This window comes from Gavia stellata, chromosome 13 (assembly GCF_030936135.1).
Source record: "Gavia stellata isolate bGavSte3 chromosome 13, bGavSte3.hap2, whole genome shotgun sequence".
NCBI classification, from domain to species: domain Eukaryota; kingdom Metazoa; phylum Chordata; class Aves; order Gaviiformes; family Gaviidae; genus Gavia; species Gavia stellata.
In genome coordinates, this window is record NC_082606.1 from 12,404,063 (window position 1) to 12,422,896 (window position 18,834).

Consider the following 18,834-nt stretch of genomic DNA (forward strand, 5'->3'; position numbering starts at 1 on the left):
ATGTACACATTCAACTCTTCTCTAGGAGACACTGCTTCCTCCTTCATGTTGACCAGAGGATTGTATTTGATCTCTCAAAGTTTTCACAGGAAAACGCAAGAACCCACCTAAAGACACTCCTTGATTCCAAGTGATTTTGCCTTGGCTTGAGTGGGCGTAAACACCAGAAAAATCACAATGAGAGGCTCCACACAGTCTTAGCCCTGCCCAAGCTCTTCAAACAGTAACAAATAAAAATGTATTTCCAGCTAATGGAAATTATGTAGTTGGGGAAAGCGTGGAGATAGTTCACAAAGCTGAAGCTGTCACCACTGCTTTTCCTCAAACAGATGGGAAAATATGGTGAAAAAAACCTGTCCATTTAGCTACAAATTTCTCAGTGTGGCAGACGAAATTCAGCAGCAACAGACTTGAGAATGGAAAATACTAGCTTAACATTTATAAATGACCTCTGAACCAGCTATTCTTATTCAAGTTGAGAGTGCAGAGGGTCAGGAGTGGACGTAACAGATTAGACCCAAAGCATCTGAAAGCAAATCCACTGGATTCACCAGCGGTCATCAACAGAGTATCTATTCCATTTCTAGCTGACCAGCTTCCTTATTTCCCCACCATTTTTTTAATCCCTGCTGGTGGCTTCCAGCCTGTTATGCTGAATCAGCTATTCATTCAGGCAAGCTCTAGCTCAGAAATCTTTGGCAATGGATGGGAATGTCTAAAAATGATCCAGGAAAAGGTAAGCCAGGAATTGTTTGTAAAAAATGTTTATCAGTAAACCAGTCAGTACTGAAACAGCTTTCTCAGAAAACAGGAACAGGGCAGCAGCCGCAGACCTGGCTGCCATTTCCATCCTCTACTTACAAGGAGTATGGTCCATGGAAGAAGTTGTGTAAACTTGCATATACTGTGCGCACTGTCTCTGTGGTTGCCAATTATGTTTATTTGTGACAAGTGATCAAAATGAAATGATGCTTCTAGTGTCCAGGGAACAGATGCATAAGCTATAAGCTTTTAAAAATGGATGAGAAAATCCTAAATCATAGAGAGTTCATGATATGTGAGAATATGAGAAACAAGTTTTAGTGACATAAGGATATAATAGTTGTTCTATCCTGAGGGGAAAAAGTTTCAGCTCTATCACATCAGTTCCTCTCTCAGCACAACATGCTTCTTATGAAAGATACAGTTTTATCTATATATTCTGTGCTAGCAATTAAGACATCAATATGTTCATTTTTTAAGGTCTGATAAAAACTTAAAAGTTGCCTTAGAATATTAAAAACGTTGTGTTCCAGCATATACAGCAATGACAGAATTACTATTAAATGTGTGAGGTTTTAAATATTCTCCATTTCACGGTAGAGCTTTTTAAAGTTAGCATTGTGAAGGAATAACCAGTAGTAACTCACCAGCAGTTTATGCGAGCTTGGGAGAAGCTAAGTCCTCTGACAATACACAAACTGCATTTCTGGTGATGAGATATCTCATGAGGAAGCAATGGGAGACTGCACCAAAGCTCTCTAAAGAGACACATTCTTAGAGTTTGCAGGAATTTTATGCTTCAGTTGTCTGCACTGCTCAGTTTGAGCAGTAATAGTTCTGTCATCTCCTCAACAGAAGCACAGAATTGATTTTGTTCCTTCATCCTCACGTAAAGCTTACAGTGTTTCCAGAGGAAAGGCAGGTGTCTGCACACATGTATAACTTGCATATTAGTCTGGATATAATTTACATGAACTCTACCCAAAGTATAAACTGGGAGAATCAATTTGTCAAGACGTTCCAGCTGAATTTCAGCCAGTTTTTATAAACTGTAGGTTCACAGAGCTATCTATCTAGACTATATTTTTGGCATGCAGCCGCTCAGCTGTGTTTTACCAGAAGTTTCTGCTCTTCAATTTGTTGCCCCCCTGCCCCGCCCTTCATTGAAGAAGCCGCAACAGGCTTATGCTTCACTGTCCAGCCAGGCTGCCAGAAAGGCCCCCGCTCCAGCTCCTGAGAAAACTGTTCTCCACTCCCCTCTTTTCCCCTCCTCAGCAAAAGCACAGCCAAAAAGCAACCAAGCTATTTTTTTCCCTGCTGGCCTCACCCCAAAAGGCTGCACAGGGATGAGAGGAGGAAAAGAGAACTTCCAGGAGCATATCACAACATGCACCAAGTAACAAAAGGTTAGCATCACAGATACTGCACCAAAACCTGAAGGTACTTTAAAATGCAAGGAGTCTGCTCTAGACTGATGCACACTAACATAACCCAACATACACAAGTAGTATTTTGCAACACACTGTCTTTTAGCAATCAATTTCTGAAACAGAGAAACATCCTCAAATCAACAACACCTATTACATTGTAAATAACACTAGTACACGCTGATGTTATCTGGTGAAACAACTTGGCAGCCTATAAGATAGAATTAAATGTGTCTCTTCTCTAGTATATCAATAATAATTATTTTTCTAATGCTTGTACAGTTATCGGAATACATGAAAAGAAGCAAATGCATTGGAGAAAACATGATTTGATGTTGTTTATATACAGACACTTATGTACTGAGAGTTTGTTTTATCTCCTGAGATATCACTGAGGTTAGAGAACTTGCAGGCAATAACCATAAGAATAATATTATAATCATAAGAATAATAATTTCTGTCTTATTTATGTAGAATGTAAATTCCTAAGTACTTGCAAACTCAAGGTCAGCTGAAAGTTGCCAGAGCAGCTAGACTGTGTCATTAGCAACACAATGAAAAACAACAGCAAAACTTTAACAAACCCAGCAGACTCACTGAAACCACAGAGGCTGTGACACACAGCCTTCAGCACACATCTTGATCTCCAAAATGGTTCAGGAGAAGTACACCAAAAGGATGGCAGGCAGCGGATGAAGCCAAGCCTCAAGACAGCCAGAGTGAGAGCTAAAGTAAGAAAGTCATAGAAAATACAGACTTGAAAGAGTGGGGGAAAAAAGCGTATACTCCAGCGTAAGTACAAGCACAAGTGTTTGTTGAAGTGTCTGTGTCAACAGGAAGAGGAAAGAAAACAAGTGGAAGCAAAAGTCACTGAGAGGGACCAGAACTCCTTGGTGCACAAAACTGGCAGGAAAAGACAAACTTAGAAATTGCAGGCAAGGAAGCAGTTTTCTGCTCTTTGGTTCTCCTTTGTCCACAGAAACAAGACCTTGCATAGTTGAGAGGGGAAAAAAACCAAACCAAAACAAAAAACTTTTATCAAAGAAATATGTGACTCACTCATTGCCAGTATCTACTCTCCCATATGTTTTTTGGTGTATTTACCTGCCCCACTGACATAACAGTGTATTAGAAATAGAAGAGGTGGATGTGTATTTGGTCTATACACAAACTGCTGGAGGGATGGAACAAAGCAACCTCGAGTGACCGTGGTGCAACATTACTATTATCCACAGGACTCCCCTCACAAATGTTAACATTTTGCTTCATTCTTTGGCTATCCTGCGTGCAAACACCTGACTTACGTGATTGAAGCATGCTGGCTCTATTTGCAGAGCATCCACAATTTTCTATCCTTTTTAGACTACATGCAGCCTTCTGAGTTTCACAGCCTTAAGATGTTCTAAAGGCACCAAGTATATTGAGATACAAAATAAGAACTATACAAAGAAGCTTCTCTACAGCATTATTACTGGCTAGCAACAGCCCTGCTCTCCTGGTAAATATAGGTGTATTTATATATAGGCAGTATGTATAGGTGTATCTAGCCTTTGTGGCAAGATTTTCTGATGTGATCAGACTAGATAGTCAACCACCATCAGACATTCAGTTTTGTGATACCACAAGCCCTGACATTTACGATACATTCCAATTGTCTTAATGAGGACTTTTAATCAAAGGAAAGCAGTTAACATGGAGGAGCATTCAAATACTACTGGAGAAGTTCTTACTGACTTAAATCTTTAAAACATTTTATCTGGGACTTGTTTCATTTTCAGTTTGAGAGATTCCGCCGATGTCCTGAACAGATGATCAAACCACCCAGTGAGCAAGCTAAGACCATGAGAACTAGTGTAGAGCTTCACCAAAGAGGCAGCAGATGAAGTGAAAGAGGTCTTTGGGCCCGAAGATGGGAGGCGCAATTTTGTACGATTGAATTACTGGGAAAATAGAAATCTCCAGGCACCAAAATGAACAGATTCAATCTTCTCCAACTAAATATAGTACACTCTCCTTTCAGCAGGCATTCACAGAATCACAGAATGATAGGGGTTGGAAGGGACCTCTGGAGATCATCTAGTCCAACCCCCCTGCCAGAGCAGGGCCACCTAGAGCAGATTGCACAGGAATGCGTCCAGGCGAGTTTTGAATATCTCCAGAGAAGGAGACTCCACAACCTCTCTGGGCAGCTTGTTCCAGTGCTCTGCCACCCTCAAAGTAAAGAGGTTCCTCCTCATGGTTAGATGGAACTTCCTATGGCCAAGTTTGTGCCCGTTACCTCTCGTCCTGTCACTGGGCACCACTGAAAAAAGACTGGCCCCATCCTCCTGGCACCCACCCCTGAAGTATTTAGAAGCACTAGCAAGATCCCCCTTCAGTCTTCTCTTCTCCAGACTAAAAAGACCCAAGTCCCTCAGCCTTTCCTCACAAGAAAGATGTTCCAGTCCCCTAATCTTCTTCGTAGCCCTTTGCCGTACCCTCTCCAGCAGCTCCCTGTCCTTCTTGAACCGGGGAGCCCAGAACTGGACACAGTCCTCCAGATGCGGCCTCACCAGGGCAGAGTAGAGGGGGAGGATAACCTCCCTTGCCCTGCTAGCCACACTCTTCTGGATGCACCCCAGGATGCCATTGGCCTTCTTGGCCACAAGGGCACATTGCTGGCTCGTGGCCATCCTGTTGTCCCCCAGGGCTCCCAGGTCCCTTTCCACAGAGCTGCTCTCCAGCAGCTCAGCCCCTCACCTGTACTGAGAACAGTGAGAACAAGCAAGCAAAAAATCCTGCCAAGGAGTTTCTAATTTTCTGACATTGCAGGTAGCCCTAAGTCAAGCTATGCCTTTGTCAGGCTACAATCCACACTATCACAGGGAGTGACTTTACTCCAGAGCTTGCATGAAAAATATTCCACAACTGCAATCCCCACAGAAGACAGCAGCCTCAAACAACTCCCCACTCTCACCTACCTCCCCTTGAGTATGTAACCTGAATGCTTCCATGGTCTGCCTGCCAAAAATAACCTCATCGCTCACTCTTAGCGACTGAAATATAGCTGGAGGCAGCCAGACAGCACAACTGAAAAGCTGGAAGCTTCCTGCATTTAACTCACAGATGCATTAACACTGAAGTCTAATTATGGGCCACCTAAAAACATACACTGTTCACAACTTCACAGCTTAGGGTCAGTAAAAACCATTCACCATACGTGCAAGGTCAGAACATGGAGCCCAAGAGTCCTAGGATAAATTTGACTCACACAGGCTTGTGCTGGCTACCACAAGCCATTCCTTCACAGCTCAGCAGCTTTCCTGGTTGTCACCAGGGATTGCAGTTGAGTTGCACCTTCCAGTGATCGTCAGAGGTATTCACAGCAAGAGAATTTGGCTCTTGTGTACTTCAGGGAACTAAGGGTCAGAAATCAAATCCTTCCCTTTGACATTGTTCTAAAGCCACGAATCAACCTATCACCCTTTCCTCAATTCATGAGATTAGCTTGAAAATAGTATTGTTGTGTTTATTTGCCTCCAGCGTTAGATGTTCAGATTTCCATTTTCAAGCTTTCTCTACAACTATGTATCTGAAAGAAAGAGAAAGCAAGCTAGGATTCTCGTGTGGCTAATGTACATCAAGCTGATGCTTTAAGAAAAACAGCAGCCATCATGAGAGTTGGCAACTCTCAAATCGCTGGTTATGGAGGAAAGAATATTAAACAGCTATCATCAATCTATCTAGATCCAGGAAGTGAGCCATGAAATGCTGACAAAGGGGAATATCTGGTCTGACAATGACGGTATATTTATCTTTTAAATGAAGAATAATGGAGTTACACTGAAGAGTCTCATTTTAACTTTGCAACAGTAAAGTATCTATCTCATCACCTTAGGGTGCTATCTGAGCACCTCAGAGTAAGAGAATTTATTCTACCAGCTCTTTTAGAGACCACCATTTTACACAGATAGTTACTCCAGCCTCCAAAGAAGCCACACGAGCAGCACAAACAGAAGAAAGGGAGTGTGGAAACTGACCTTCTGAACAGGGGTAACACAGCCTCCCGTTGCAGCAGTAGGCCAGGTACTCAGTTCCCTTTTCACCCTCACCTTCTTTTCTGCTAAACAGGGATAACATCAGATTATCACAAGAATGTTGGGGTTTGGATTTTGGGGTTTTTTGAGAATGAAAACTTCTTCACTTATTTTGTTTCCCAGCACATTAGGCCTTGTGAGTGGGCGCATTGATGGTGTATACATGCACAGACCATCCCATGAAAAAAGCACAGTTGTGCACAGACTCACATACTGGGACAGGAGCCATAACAGTAGGGTACAGCTAACACCAAGCTGCACTCCTATCAGCCCTGGGGATGTCCGAGCGCACTTATCCAAACCCAGACTGGGCTAATTTTCTACAGACCACTACCAAAAAAAAAAACCAACCCACACCCCCAAACAAACAAATAAACAAATCCCAAAAAACAAAACCACAAGGAAAGGATGACACAAAAACTGAACTGTGATTGAAACAGTAGGTCGCAGCTTGAGTTAGACGAGAAAGTGCAAGTGCATTTATAATTAAGGAAGCCAGGGAAACTCAGCATTCCTGTACAGGTACACCTATACCTGTACACCTATACACCTATACCTAAGCTAGCTGCAGATCCCTTGCTAAGATCCCTACCTTCTTTTTCTTCCCCAGCAAGACTGAAGCCCAGCCTGCAGAAAAATTTTTTGTTGTTGTTGTTTTAAGCTAGTCATGGATTCATCATGCCATCCCCATATCTTTTCTGTCTGAGGACCGGATCCTACCCACAAGGACTCACACTCCCCTTAAGTTCTGATAAACTCACCTGCTTTTTTCCTCACTATCCATGTCCTGTCTGCTGACATTATGAAGAAAATACAAGAGAAAACCCTCGAACAACACTAAGCAAATTCACTGCTTATAGAAAAACTCCTTCTTGGACTTGTACAGAAATACTGAAGTCTTATCCCACTCACAAGAAAATGAGTACCTGCTGTGTGAAGACGCAACAGCTGGTCCCAATGCACGTTTTCTCCCACCCACCCCCTAAACAGCACCCAGCTGGTATCAGACCTCTAGACAGCCCAACCTCCTTTTGCTTTAAGGGGCAGCAAAACAGCTCCCTGTCCTCAATTGAATGGGGCATTCAGATGTACAGTAGTCAGTTCACACCAGAATATGGTCACTGGGAAAGGAGCTACAGCTGCTGTAGTTTGATGCTATCTCAACCTTTAAGTGGTTTGTGCTTAGGCAGCCATAGGAGCCTTCCAGCACATCCCCGAGGGTGGCAGAGCATTAGAGTTAGCAACCTGACTAGCAAACAGCCACCCTTCTCTCTCCTTCAGAAGCGCTGAAAAATTTATTTATTTATTTATTATTTTTACTACTAAGGAGAGTGAGGCTTTATTTTAACATCAGCCAAAAAATGCAGCAGCACACATTAAATCTGCACTATTAGTTGACCCACCTCAGCTTTGCAGAATGCTCTCTTAAGACTGGAACAGCCCAGACCAGGCAGTCAGCCACGCTGAGGCCAAAACACACTCTGGCTGTCAGTACTTTTGCACTGGGTTAAGCATGCAGATACGTAGCACGTGGTTCCTCGTGCTGGGAGACTATGGGGTTTTTTTCTGTTTGTTGCTCTCTCCAGGGGTGTGCTTGGCAAGGAGGGCATGAGAACAGCAACCTCACTCACAACTTCTCAGCAAACTAAGCGGGCTTCAGTCTTCAGTAAAATCAAAGCTCTGGGTTTGCTTTAGCTATGCATGGAGAGGGGATGCCTATGGAAAGGAATTAAGAGCTTGAGCACAGAGCAAAACCAGACCATAGTGAAACCTCCAAATCCTGAAATCATACGACTGCGCTTTCCTAACTACACAGCAAGCGTGTTGCTGTATCGGAGAACTCATTCCCATCAGAAGAGGAGGCTTGTAAGTAATTTAAAGCAATAAAAAAAGAGCATGCCATCAAAACATATTTAAATTGAAATGAAGCAGCTGATATTAGAGAACTCTGGTGAGGTTTTAAGAGTAGGCAAATGATAAGCTGTAAGGAAGAGAGGCAGTGGCAAGGAAGCCGCTTACCTTGATAACAAAACCCTTTCGGTTGAAGGAAAGAGCCACGAGTAATTTAGACAGGAAAATTCATACTGTTTTACTGTGATGGAAAGTGGGATTCAGAAGAAAATCCTTAAATCTTTCAAGACCAGATAGATTTATTTTCTCCAGTAAAGCAGAGGAAGCAGCAGCTGCCATAACTCTGCTGCAGTCTGCTTTTCAGAGAGCATGGAGAATTCATTTCTGAAAGTTGTCACCCCTAAAAATCTTGACCATTAAAATCATTTTTGCTCCAGTAAAAAGCATTCTGGGCTGCAGAGGGGTCAGAAATAGGCAACAGCATTTGCTGCATAATTCATTGTTCCAGAATTTTTTTCTCTGAGAGACAGTGTTCATATTCTAATGGTGGTTGTACGATCCTGTTTGATTCAATCCAGGAGAAAGATATCCACTTTTTCACCTTATCTCATCTCCTGCATCCTAGAGAGGAGGCTGATCACACATTAGCCAAACACCACAGATGCCGGGAACAAGAAGAGTTGAGAGGGATTAGACGCAACGAAGCGAAACACTATTTCCCAGTTTGCACTTCTATCTCACAAATGTAAGCATAGTAAGAAACGATTAGTAATAACACAGGCACCTCAAAATGTCATTTGGCATAACAGGTTTAAAATGTTTATGGAGACATGTCTGTAAGTGATTCGATGGAAACACAACTCTCTGTCTCTCTGAGAAACCAGTGACTGGGGAGGAGCAGGGGGAACGACTCTACAAAACCATCTTGCTAAAAGACTGTATTTTACTATTTAATCCTCGGTTATACACATGACTTCACTGTGGAAAGGTCACCAGACAAAGAAGTTCAGTGAACTGGGTCTGAGGGGCGGGACTGTGGGGAAGGTCTCAGCCTTGCTCTCCTTCACCTGAACAGCACCAACACCTCCCGCCCCAGCGGAGGACGAGCCCGGTGCTCGCACAGCCCAGCACGGGAATTTTGGTACCTCAGTGCCAATAACCAGAAACTGTCACAGCAGAAAACAGATACAGGCGAGTAAGCTTAAATTCACCTTCTACCCCTCCAAACACTCGCACAGCATCTAGGTAACGCGGTCGGCAGCTTGCACCAAAAGCGCGCTCGCGATAGCCAAAACCTTGCGCTCTCCCCACAAAGACGAAGCAGGAGACGGCGACAGCCGGAGCGCGGCAGCCTGCCCGGCTCCTCGGGCACGGCCCGGCCACGGGAGGTGCTGCCCGCAGCCCCCAGAGCCTGCGGTGAAAACTCCCCTCCCAGGCCCCTCGCGCTGCCCGCGGAGCTCAGCTCGGCGGCGGGGCTGGCGGGACGCCCGGGGCGGGGGGCGGAGAGCTGACCCCGCCGGATCCCCCTGAGGGGGAGCAGCAGGTCCCCCGCGGGAGGCCGGCCGGCGCCTACGGGGGGGCGGGGGGGTGGGGGTGGGCACGGGCGCGGCCCTCACGTGACCCTCCGGCCGCAGCGCCCGCTGCCTCCCGCCCGCGCTCAGAGCCGCGCCGGGACCGAGATGCGGGCGGGCGCGCGGCGGCGGGCGGCGATGCTGCTGCTGCTGTCGCTGTCGGCCTGGCAGCCGCCGCCGCGGGGAGCGCGGGCCCAGCGCCTCGCCGCAGACGCAGGTAGGGACCCGTCCGGCCGGGCGGCGGGTCGGGGGGGCCGCGGCGGGGCCGCTCGCGCGCTGCACTGCGCTGCCGTCCCGCGGGCGGCTCTGCCCCGGCTCCTGCGGTCGGTCAGCGGCTCCGCGAGCCCTCTTACCCCCCTCCCCAGGTGTGCAACCGTTGGAGGGCATTGCTGCAGCTTTATCGGTGTTGCTGCAGCTGTCCTTGTTCTACGTGAAAACCGGATCGATTGGAACGACAGAAATCCCCTGAAGCCATCCTCCATTTATAGTTCTAATCCACAGAACTCCTACAGCCTGAAGAATGGAGAGGGATGAGGATGTGTAACACCTTTCTACTCAATTTTCAGAAAACAGGACGGGTTGCGTCCTTTCTTCTTCATCGGAGTTTCCTGAAGGATTTTTTACACCGCAGGAGAGAAAGGATGGGGGAATCGTTATCTATTTCATAATTATACTTTACATGTTTTTGGCCGTGTCCATTGTGTGTGACAATTACTTCCTACCTTCTCTAGAGATCATCAGTGAATGTAAGTGAACATCCTGATCTTTTTCCTGGAAAACCAAGCAGCTTGGTGTAGAACAGACTCTCTTAAAAAGTTTCAAAGTCAGAGTGCTCTGGAGACAAAACTAAACAAAGTTCAGAGTCTCTGTGCATAAGTAGACTTATCAATACAATAATTAATTTGATACAATGTATCAATATTATATTGAAAAAACATACTCTGCGCAGGTATTTGTTTAAGATTTGCTTTGCTTGTGCCTGGAGGAAAATCTTAAAAACTTCCTCAGTATGAACGAAACTGACGCTGTAACTCTGGGGTAAGCAGCAGTATGACCAGGTTACTAGTAAAAGGAAAAAAAAAGGGGGCAGGGGACAACACACCAAACCGAGAAACCAAAACTCTCCCTATATTAAAACATGGCAGTTAAGTACCTTGCTCAAATTTCTGTATTTCTCTCGAAGCAGTGAACAAGTATCAGGATGAGCTACCGTTTACATACTAAAGGTATGACACGGGAGCAAAAGGTATACCACGGTTACAGTCGTTCTCTGAAATCTAATCGACCTGTAATAATTCCCCTGGCTTCAGCAGACCACTGAATTAAAGAGATGGTCTTGGCTGAGAGTTCAGCTTTTCATTGCCAAGAATTTAAAAAAATCCCGAGGGAAACTCATCCCTGAACACTGGAAAACATTCTCCAGACCAGAACACTTACAGAAAATGTAAGCTTAAACATCGCTGTAGAGCTGATATTTTTTTTATTGATGATAAATAAGCATTTATCAGACTTTTTCCATAGTTAGCCATACGTCCCTCTTCTTAGAGTGCAGAACTTGATTCACGAGTGAGTTACATTCCAGAAATAGTCAACTTACCAGAACAAAAATCTCATTTCATTCAAGCAAGACACAGGCTCTTACACTGTCCATACGAAGTGAAAATTTGATCTTAAGATTGCAGCACTGATTTGAATTTAACTAGCATTTCTGGTATGTGAAGACACAGTAGCATGGATTTCCCTGGAAGATAGATAGACTTGACATGGATCATGTAGCAGTATCACACTAGAGTCCAAGGAATTTCCCCACAATTATTACCCCTATGAAAGAGAATTAAAGCCCGCATATGCATGCCCATTTTACATTTTAAGGTCACGCTCAAATCTCTTGTATTATGAGTACTTCTTTTCTGGTATTTAAACTCATTTCTGTAATAAAGTTAGAAATACATTAGCCCAATAAATGAGGCTGTTTTCAATGTATTATTTTATCAATTTCAAATAAATGCATTAACTGTATGAAAGTAAGCAAAGTTCATTCTATTAAAGTGTAGTAGCTTCTAACGTTATATACTAATGCAAGTAATGGGTACAGACTACTGAAGTATTTATTTTCTTAAGCAATTCTTTTGCTCTATCCTCAGGCCTTGGCCTCTCTCAGGATGTTGCTGGAGCAACTTTTATGGCTGCTGGAAGCTCTGCTCCAGAGCTTGTCACCGCTTTTCTAGGTAAGAGACACATGTTTTGACCCCTTAGAATCTAGAATTCTTTTTCTTGCATGCCAAACTGAAACGTACCAGAGAGTAATTTTCCTTATAGGAGTCTTCGTGACAAAGGGAGATATCGGTGTCAGCACCATCCTTGGATCAGCAATTTATAATCTTCTTGGTATTTCTGCAGCTTGTGGGCTGTTTTCCAGCGTGGTATGTATCAACTTTGATAGTTCTGCTCCTAGGAGCCAAATGGTTATCCTTTCTGATTTGCCAACAAAAGCCAAGAGAGACTTACTATGACAACTGTCAAGTTTATTATTTAGTAGCAAAACCAGCATGTAATCAGTTTTAAGATAACTTGCTATGAAAGTTTTTAAAAACACTAACTTATTATATATCATACTTAAGTCATTCCTAAGAATCTTAAATTTTTACATAATATAGAAACAACATATTGATGCAGCATTTACAGCACTTAGTGAAAGTATTACAGACAAGTTTAAGAAAAGTAAATGAATCTGTGATCTGCAGGTTTCGAGGCTATCCTGTTGGCCGCTGTTTAGAGACTGTCTGGCATATACAATTAGTGTAGCGGCGGTCCTTGCGATGATATCTGACAACAGAATTTACTGGTAAGAGCACAAGTAGCATTGAATTCATGTTGACTGGAGATTAGTGAGACAGTGTTTTGACAAACAAACAAAAAACCCAAAATAACCCAAAACTTCAAGTAGCCTGAACTGCCATTCACTAACAGAAATAAACATCCTGCTGGCTTTAAAAAAATATAGAAAGTCACAATGCTTGTAAAGATTATTACCTAAATATCCAAACCCTGCATATTTATAAAGTTTGATCTGCATAGGTTTGTCTGTACAGACTTCACAATTTCGATCATAACTGTTTTGGCATAACAATTAGTCTTCATAGTTTACTTCTTTTAAGCCTTTCCTTCGATAGCATCATTGTTACAAAAAACATTTGTCTGCCAGAGGCAGATCATGAGCTTCTGATGTTTTAACTCTCTTCCGTCAACACTGAAACTCCTGTTGCCTCAACAAGTCAGTCAGGTCCAGCACTAAATCTCTGAAGTTTCTAACTCTATACAGCACATACTATCCCTCTCTTTAACCATCAGATGAAGACTCAATTTTGCAAACAATCAGTAAGATGTTCAATCAGTAAGATCCCCTGGAAAACATGCAGCTATACAATACACAAACAAGATTCTGCAGGGGAGGAGAACTAATCAAACTTCTAGAAGACATGGAGACACTCATGAACTTCCACGACGCTGGCCATACAACTCCAAATGGATGCTTTTCTGTGTTTTCCTTTTGCTGCTTATGCAATTTCTCTCTCTCTCTCCTTACACCATTCATTTTAACGAGTTAAAGAGTTGGGGTTTTTTAGATTACATGTTATGTAAAATCTGTTTTTCATTCTAGGTATGAAAGTGCATCCTTATTACTGATATATGGGTGTTATATTCTGGTACTATGTTTTGACATTAAAATCAACCAGTACCTCATGAAAAAGTTCAGTCCCTGCTGTACGTGTTTTACAAAAGCTATGGAAGAGAATGCTGAGCAGCAGCCACTGGTTGGATGGAGAGAAGAGAGTGGACCCCTAATTCGTCAACAGTCAAGAACAGATAGCGGAATTTTTCAGGACGAGCTGGACTACTCTCAACTTTCAACAAGCTTGCATGGGCTTGATGAAATCTCTGAAGGTATAAGTATTATTACAGTTCTCTCTAGCACTCTGCATGCCTGCCTGCATCAGTTTTAATAAAGAGTAGATTCTGAGATACTATTAAGATTTTGTTCACAAAAAGAACTCCAGCATAGCATTTAACTAAATCATTATTCTTCCCTGGAATATAACATCAAGCAAGATCAGAGTGGTGGTATTTATAAGTTAGTTCCTAGGACAGTTGCTCATTTGTGTCATATTAGAACAGCAGACTTACACCAGTCTTTGCTGTGCAGATTTGAAACTTCCCAGCAACACTGCTTGTAAAATGCAGTTATCAGCCGAAAGACACACTGGTACTGTACTAATAGATACTGTTTTCTTATGACAATGGCAGGTTCATAGCCCAAAACATGCACTATATCAGAAGGAAAGGAATAGCTACAATGTGGCCACAGATCATCAGTTTCCTCTTCACTTAGTCAAAAAACAGCAGTGGGTACTTAACTCTTGGTAAACATTTTGTGTAAACATTTATAGAAAAGTTCATTTTTCATCCACCTTAGTTCTCTCCTAGTGACACGGTAATAGAGAACATTTGATTTCAGAGTTTTGTCCAGTATGATGTAGGTACTGGGTAAGACTACAGCTAGAACTTGAGGAACTATTTTTTATCTTTATTCAATATTCTCACAAGTATTCAAGTATGGATTCAAACTTAATGCTACAATTTAAAAGTTACTTTTACTTCAACAGATCATCCAAGTGTCTTCACCATGCCTGAAGCAGATATGAAGAGAATTTTGTGGGCGTTATCCCTTCCTATTATTACGCTACTCTATTTGACTATACCAGATTGCAGAAGACAGTTTTGGAGGAACTGGTTCATGGTGACATTTTTAATTTCAGCAGCATGGATTTCTGCAATAACTTACATTCTTGTATGGATGATAACAATAGCAGGTAAGTACCTACAGTCCTGCTGCTATACAGAATCAACCAATCGAGAATCACTGAAAAAACGGTCTTCTCCCTGTGAAGAGTTTTCCTTTCCACAATGAACAGTCAGTTTAGCAACGCTTACTTTGCTGTAAAAAAAAAAAAAAACCAAAACAAACAAAAAACAACAAACAAAACCAACAAAAATTTGTTTGATTTCTTAGTTTGCCACCATCTTCCATCTAATGAAAACTAGTTCAGCTGCTTCAGACTGCCTACCATCACGTGAATGAGAATTTGTTTACATAGCTACAAAAAACAGCCTATATTTAAAGAGATAGTTTCATTAAACTGCTTCATGAAGTGAAACAATTAGATACACAGCAATAAACTTGTCAAGCTGAAGTCTGACAAACATGGAATCCACTAAGACTGGAATCAGAAATTCAGGGTTCTGTAAAAGATCCATTATTTCTATACCTATATTTTTCTTGAACACTATAGTAAGAGATTTGGCATTAACTGCCAAAAAAAACCTCCCAAATTTTTGTACTATTTTATTCCAACTATAGCATCATATAGAATTAAACATTGTTGGGGTGGGTGTGTGTATGTACACCTCTTACAAATCTGCATCATAAATGCAATTCTTTTACTGCTTCACTTTAAGTGAGAAGGGGTGTGAACGTGTGTGTGAAAACATCCCCTTAAAAATATCTTAAGGTATTAAAGGTCTCCTTATTTCACTGTTTCTCCAGTCAGCTTGAAAAAAATCCAGCTTTTAAGAACAAGCAGAAAACAAATCTCTAAAGAATAAAGAAATGTTACAAAGCTTGCCATTTCCACATTATAGCTCACTAATCCTACCCAAGTATTCTGCTAGTTCAGCATCCTAAACTTGTTTTCAACTTAAGTTCAATGAATAACTCCTTGTTCAGTGCAGAAACAGACTTACACATTTGGTAAACCTTTGAGAAATTACTAGTAGATCTCTGGATATAACACCCACCAGGTTCACTCCTTGGTCAAATAATTTTCCACTTGTATCTAAATAGCAAGGGTTTTCTGTCTGAGTGCTAGAAGCCTTTCAAACAGGATTCAAATGAAAGTTATTGCTGTTCTAACTAGACAAAGCACTAATTCATATGAAAGCAAGTACACTGGAGATTCAAATAGTGTATTAGTGTTAGTCCACTTTGAAGAGTCACCACAAACAGTATTGGGGTCTTTGGCCCACTACTTCTAGGTCAAATATGTTCTGTTTACACATTAAAGCACTAAAAATTACACACACATTAGATTCAAGTCCAGGTTCTTTCATGAGGGGTGGATCAAAGATTCTATCACTGCATAAACAGCCTATCAGAATATCACAAAGGTATTATAGCTGGGGACTAAATTTTGATGGTCAAGAACAAATCTAACTTAGTCAACCTTTTTGTTGCTAACAAAGAAAATTTGACCAATTACAGCAAGATATTCCTACTGACACACAAAATTAACTAAAGGCTAGAAAAATAAACCCATTCTCTCTTTATGGTCAGTTGCCAAAAAAAAAAAAAAACCCAACACATTAAATAGAAGATATCTCTTACCTAATAAAAAGGAAAATTAGATTCACCTGAGTTTAAATTCTATCTTATAACCTTCAAAAAGCTAGAAACTACTGTTGGGTACATAAGGCTGGTTTATTCATATTTCACCTTGGTTTGCTTGGCATGAACCATTACTTTCCAGCCTGGATGGTTTATAAAAGCTGTTGGTCCCTCATCCTACAAATCTCTTGCATTAGGAGTGATGGAAGAATAAATACCAGCACAAATTCTGCAACAGGATCACGTCAGTCCCTCTCAACCAACAAATAAGTTTCAAACATAAATTTACTGGGCTGATCTAGACTAAGCTGGTATGTACTAGGCAAGCGTTGCTGACCTAGCTTATGGAGTACTGCCTCTTATATTAGGAAAACTGTTCTTGTTAGTGTCCAAATATTGGAAGTAAGAATTCAGGTTTCAACCAAAAGAAAATGAAGATACTTTTTAGCGAACAAAAATGTTTAAGAAAAACTACTTACTTAATAGTTTGAATAGAGGTATCAAGTACTTCCGCATATTGATGCTTGTGAATGGTACAACTACTAAAACAGTTTTGAAGATCTGAATCCCCATATTTTAAGTGAGAAATTAATACGCTTACAGGACATGTGGGGCTAAAAAAAAAAAAGTGGGGAAAAATAAGCTGCTGTTTTAATAACAATTTAAAATTTTTCTTAATTTAAACCAGTATTTACCTAAAGAAACTCACACTTCTAAAGGATTACTTGCACTTACAAGTCATGTAAAAATTCTGCATTTTGATTTTTCCAAATCCAACAAAAGAACTAACTGGAGTGAAATGGCAAAGCCATGTACTTGAGACAGTATTGTAGTAATGATCTTAATGACCCTCCTCCCCAAGAAAATTCATGTGCTTTTTTTCCTCCCCCTTTAAAGAGTGGGTGATTGTAAGAGTTATTGCTTCATGAGACTTTTGAGCACTAATGATGAGATGCCCAAAAACATCCAAGACTATTATATTTTCCAGAAATTGAGGAAAAAAGAAAGGAGTAAATTGTTAGATATTTAAACTTCTGCTGCATCTGAAAGAAAAAATTCATAATTGGTATTGTCTTGACCACTGGAGACATTCCACTGAGGTTTTTGAGAAACCTGTTAAGATGGTTACTATACTACAATTCCTTTTTTATTTGACCGAAGAACAAGGACAGGATATTTCTTTGTTATTGTTCTTAGTTTTAACTCTTCATGGTTCAATCATTTCATATTTAAGTCAAGTTAGCTGACAAATTCCTTCTGAAATTACTGTACGATTACTACTCCTTTCTCCAGCAAACAAAGTCTAAAGCAGTTTCTTTGGATGAAACAAACTAAAAACATACTTGCATTTTCTACCATTATTTATCAACTGCAGGTGAAACACTGGGAATTCCAGAGTCAGTAATGGGTCTCACGTTACTAGCAGCAGGAACAAGTGTACCAGATACAGTCGCAAGTGTGCTGGTGGCTCGAAAAGGTAAAGATTTTAGTATTCAGGCCCATTCCAACGAATGTGTTTAAGAGGTACTATGAAAAAAAGAATTCTAGTCAACATTTCCAGAAATTCAAGGAGTAACTTCAAAATTTTTGCTCCAGATTCTAGAGCTTAAGTTTACTAATAATAAATACTTACCTGAAGAAGCTGCGGCTCAGACATTTAAAAACCTCTCAGAGTATCTCAGAGAAGTATTCTAGATTGGTTTGATTTGTTGTTGATCAAGTGTTACAGTTTTACTGCAAAACACAACTGTAGGTCTTGGTATTTTAAACATGACCGGATTTTATAATAGCCTGTCTAGCTTATTTTAAGTGCAACTGTGCAGATGCTGGTGATTTAGGGAGACTTTTTTTTTATGCTTGTGTTACCCAAAACCATGTTCTGTAGAATCATGACTATAGTTCTTTCAATGAAAAGTCTGAAAAGGGTCCTCTGTGAGAAATTGAGGGCTGACAGTCTGTTCCTCCAAAACAGTTTGGCAATTTCATACAATACAATTAAGTGGACTTATTTGTATTTCTTCTTTTACAGGAAATGGAGATATGGCTATGTCTAACATTGTAGGATCCAACGTATTTGATATGCTCTGTTTGGGAATACCCTGGTTTATAAAAACTGCCTTCATAAATACATCAGGACCCATAGAAGTGAACAGCAGTGGTTTGACATACACAGCCATTTCTCTTATTTGTTCTGTTGTTTTTATTTTTCTGGCAGTTCACCTGAATGGCTGGAAAATAGATAAAAAATTGGGAGCAATTTGTCTTGTACTGTACTTAGTATTTACTATATTATCAATTTTATATGAACTTGGCATCATAGGGAACAATCCTACAAGGGTCTGTGGTAACTAGTTTTAATCAGTGATTATACTGATGAAAAAAATAAAAGCAGGAGAGAAAGATCAGTTTCTTCATTTAGTCAAAATAAAAAAAAAAATTTCAAAATTCCCATTGGGCTCTAAATCTTATTTACAGAACTAAGTCATGTCATTAAAGTAATATTAAGTAGAACGAAAACATCACAGCCTAATTGGAGCCCTTTCTTTTAGAGTCAAGAATTACAGTATGACTACAACACACATAGAAAACCAAAATTCTGAAAAAAAGACATCTAGTTTTTACATTACAATGTTGATACACGCTGGGGGAGGGATAAAAATCAGAAAACACTAAACAAATCCCACTATACAATCTTGAGATTAACA

General features: G+C 41.1%; 1 protein-coding gene across 1 annotated transcript; it reads left to right on the top strand.

Annotated features, from left to right (window-relative positions):
• Positions 1-9,795: 9,795 nt before the first annotated feature.
• Positions 9,796-18,486, top strand: SLC24A5 (solute carrier family 24 member 5). The gene is made up of 9 exons (XM_059824196.1): positions 9,796-9,904; positions 10,254-10,433; positions 11,832-11,915; positions 12,007-12,110; positions 12,432-12,532; positions 13,349-13,632; positions 14,352-14,558; positions 17,505-17,606; positions 18,159-18,486. Exons 1-9 carry the CDS (start codon positions 9,796-9,798, stop codon positions 18,479-18,481), a joined length of 1,494 nt encoding a protein of 497 aa, XP_059680179.1. The 3' UTR covers positions 18,482-18,486.
• Positions 18,487-18,834: the final 348 nt, after the last annotated feature.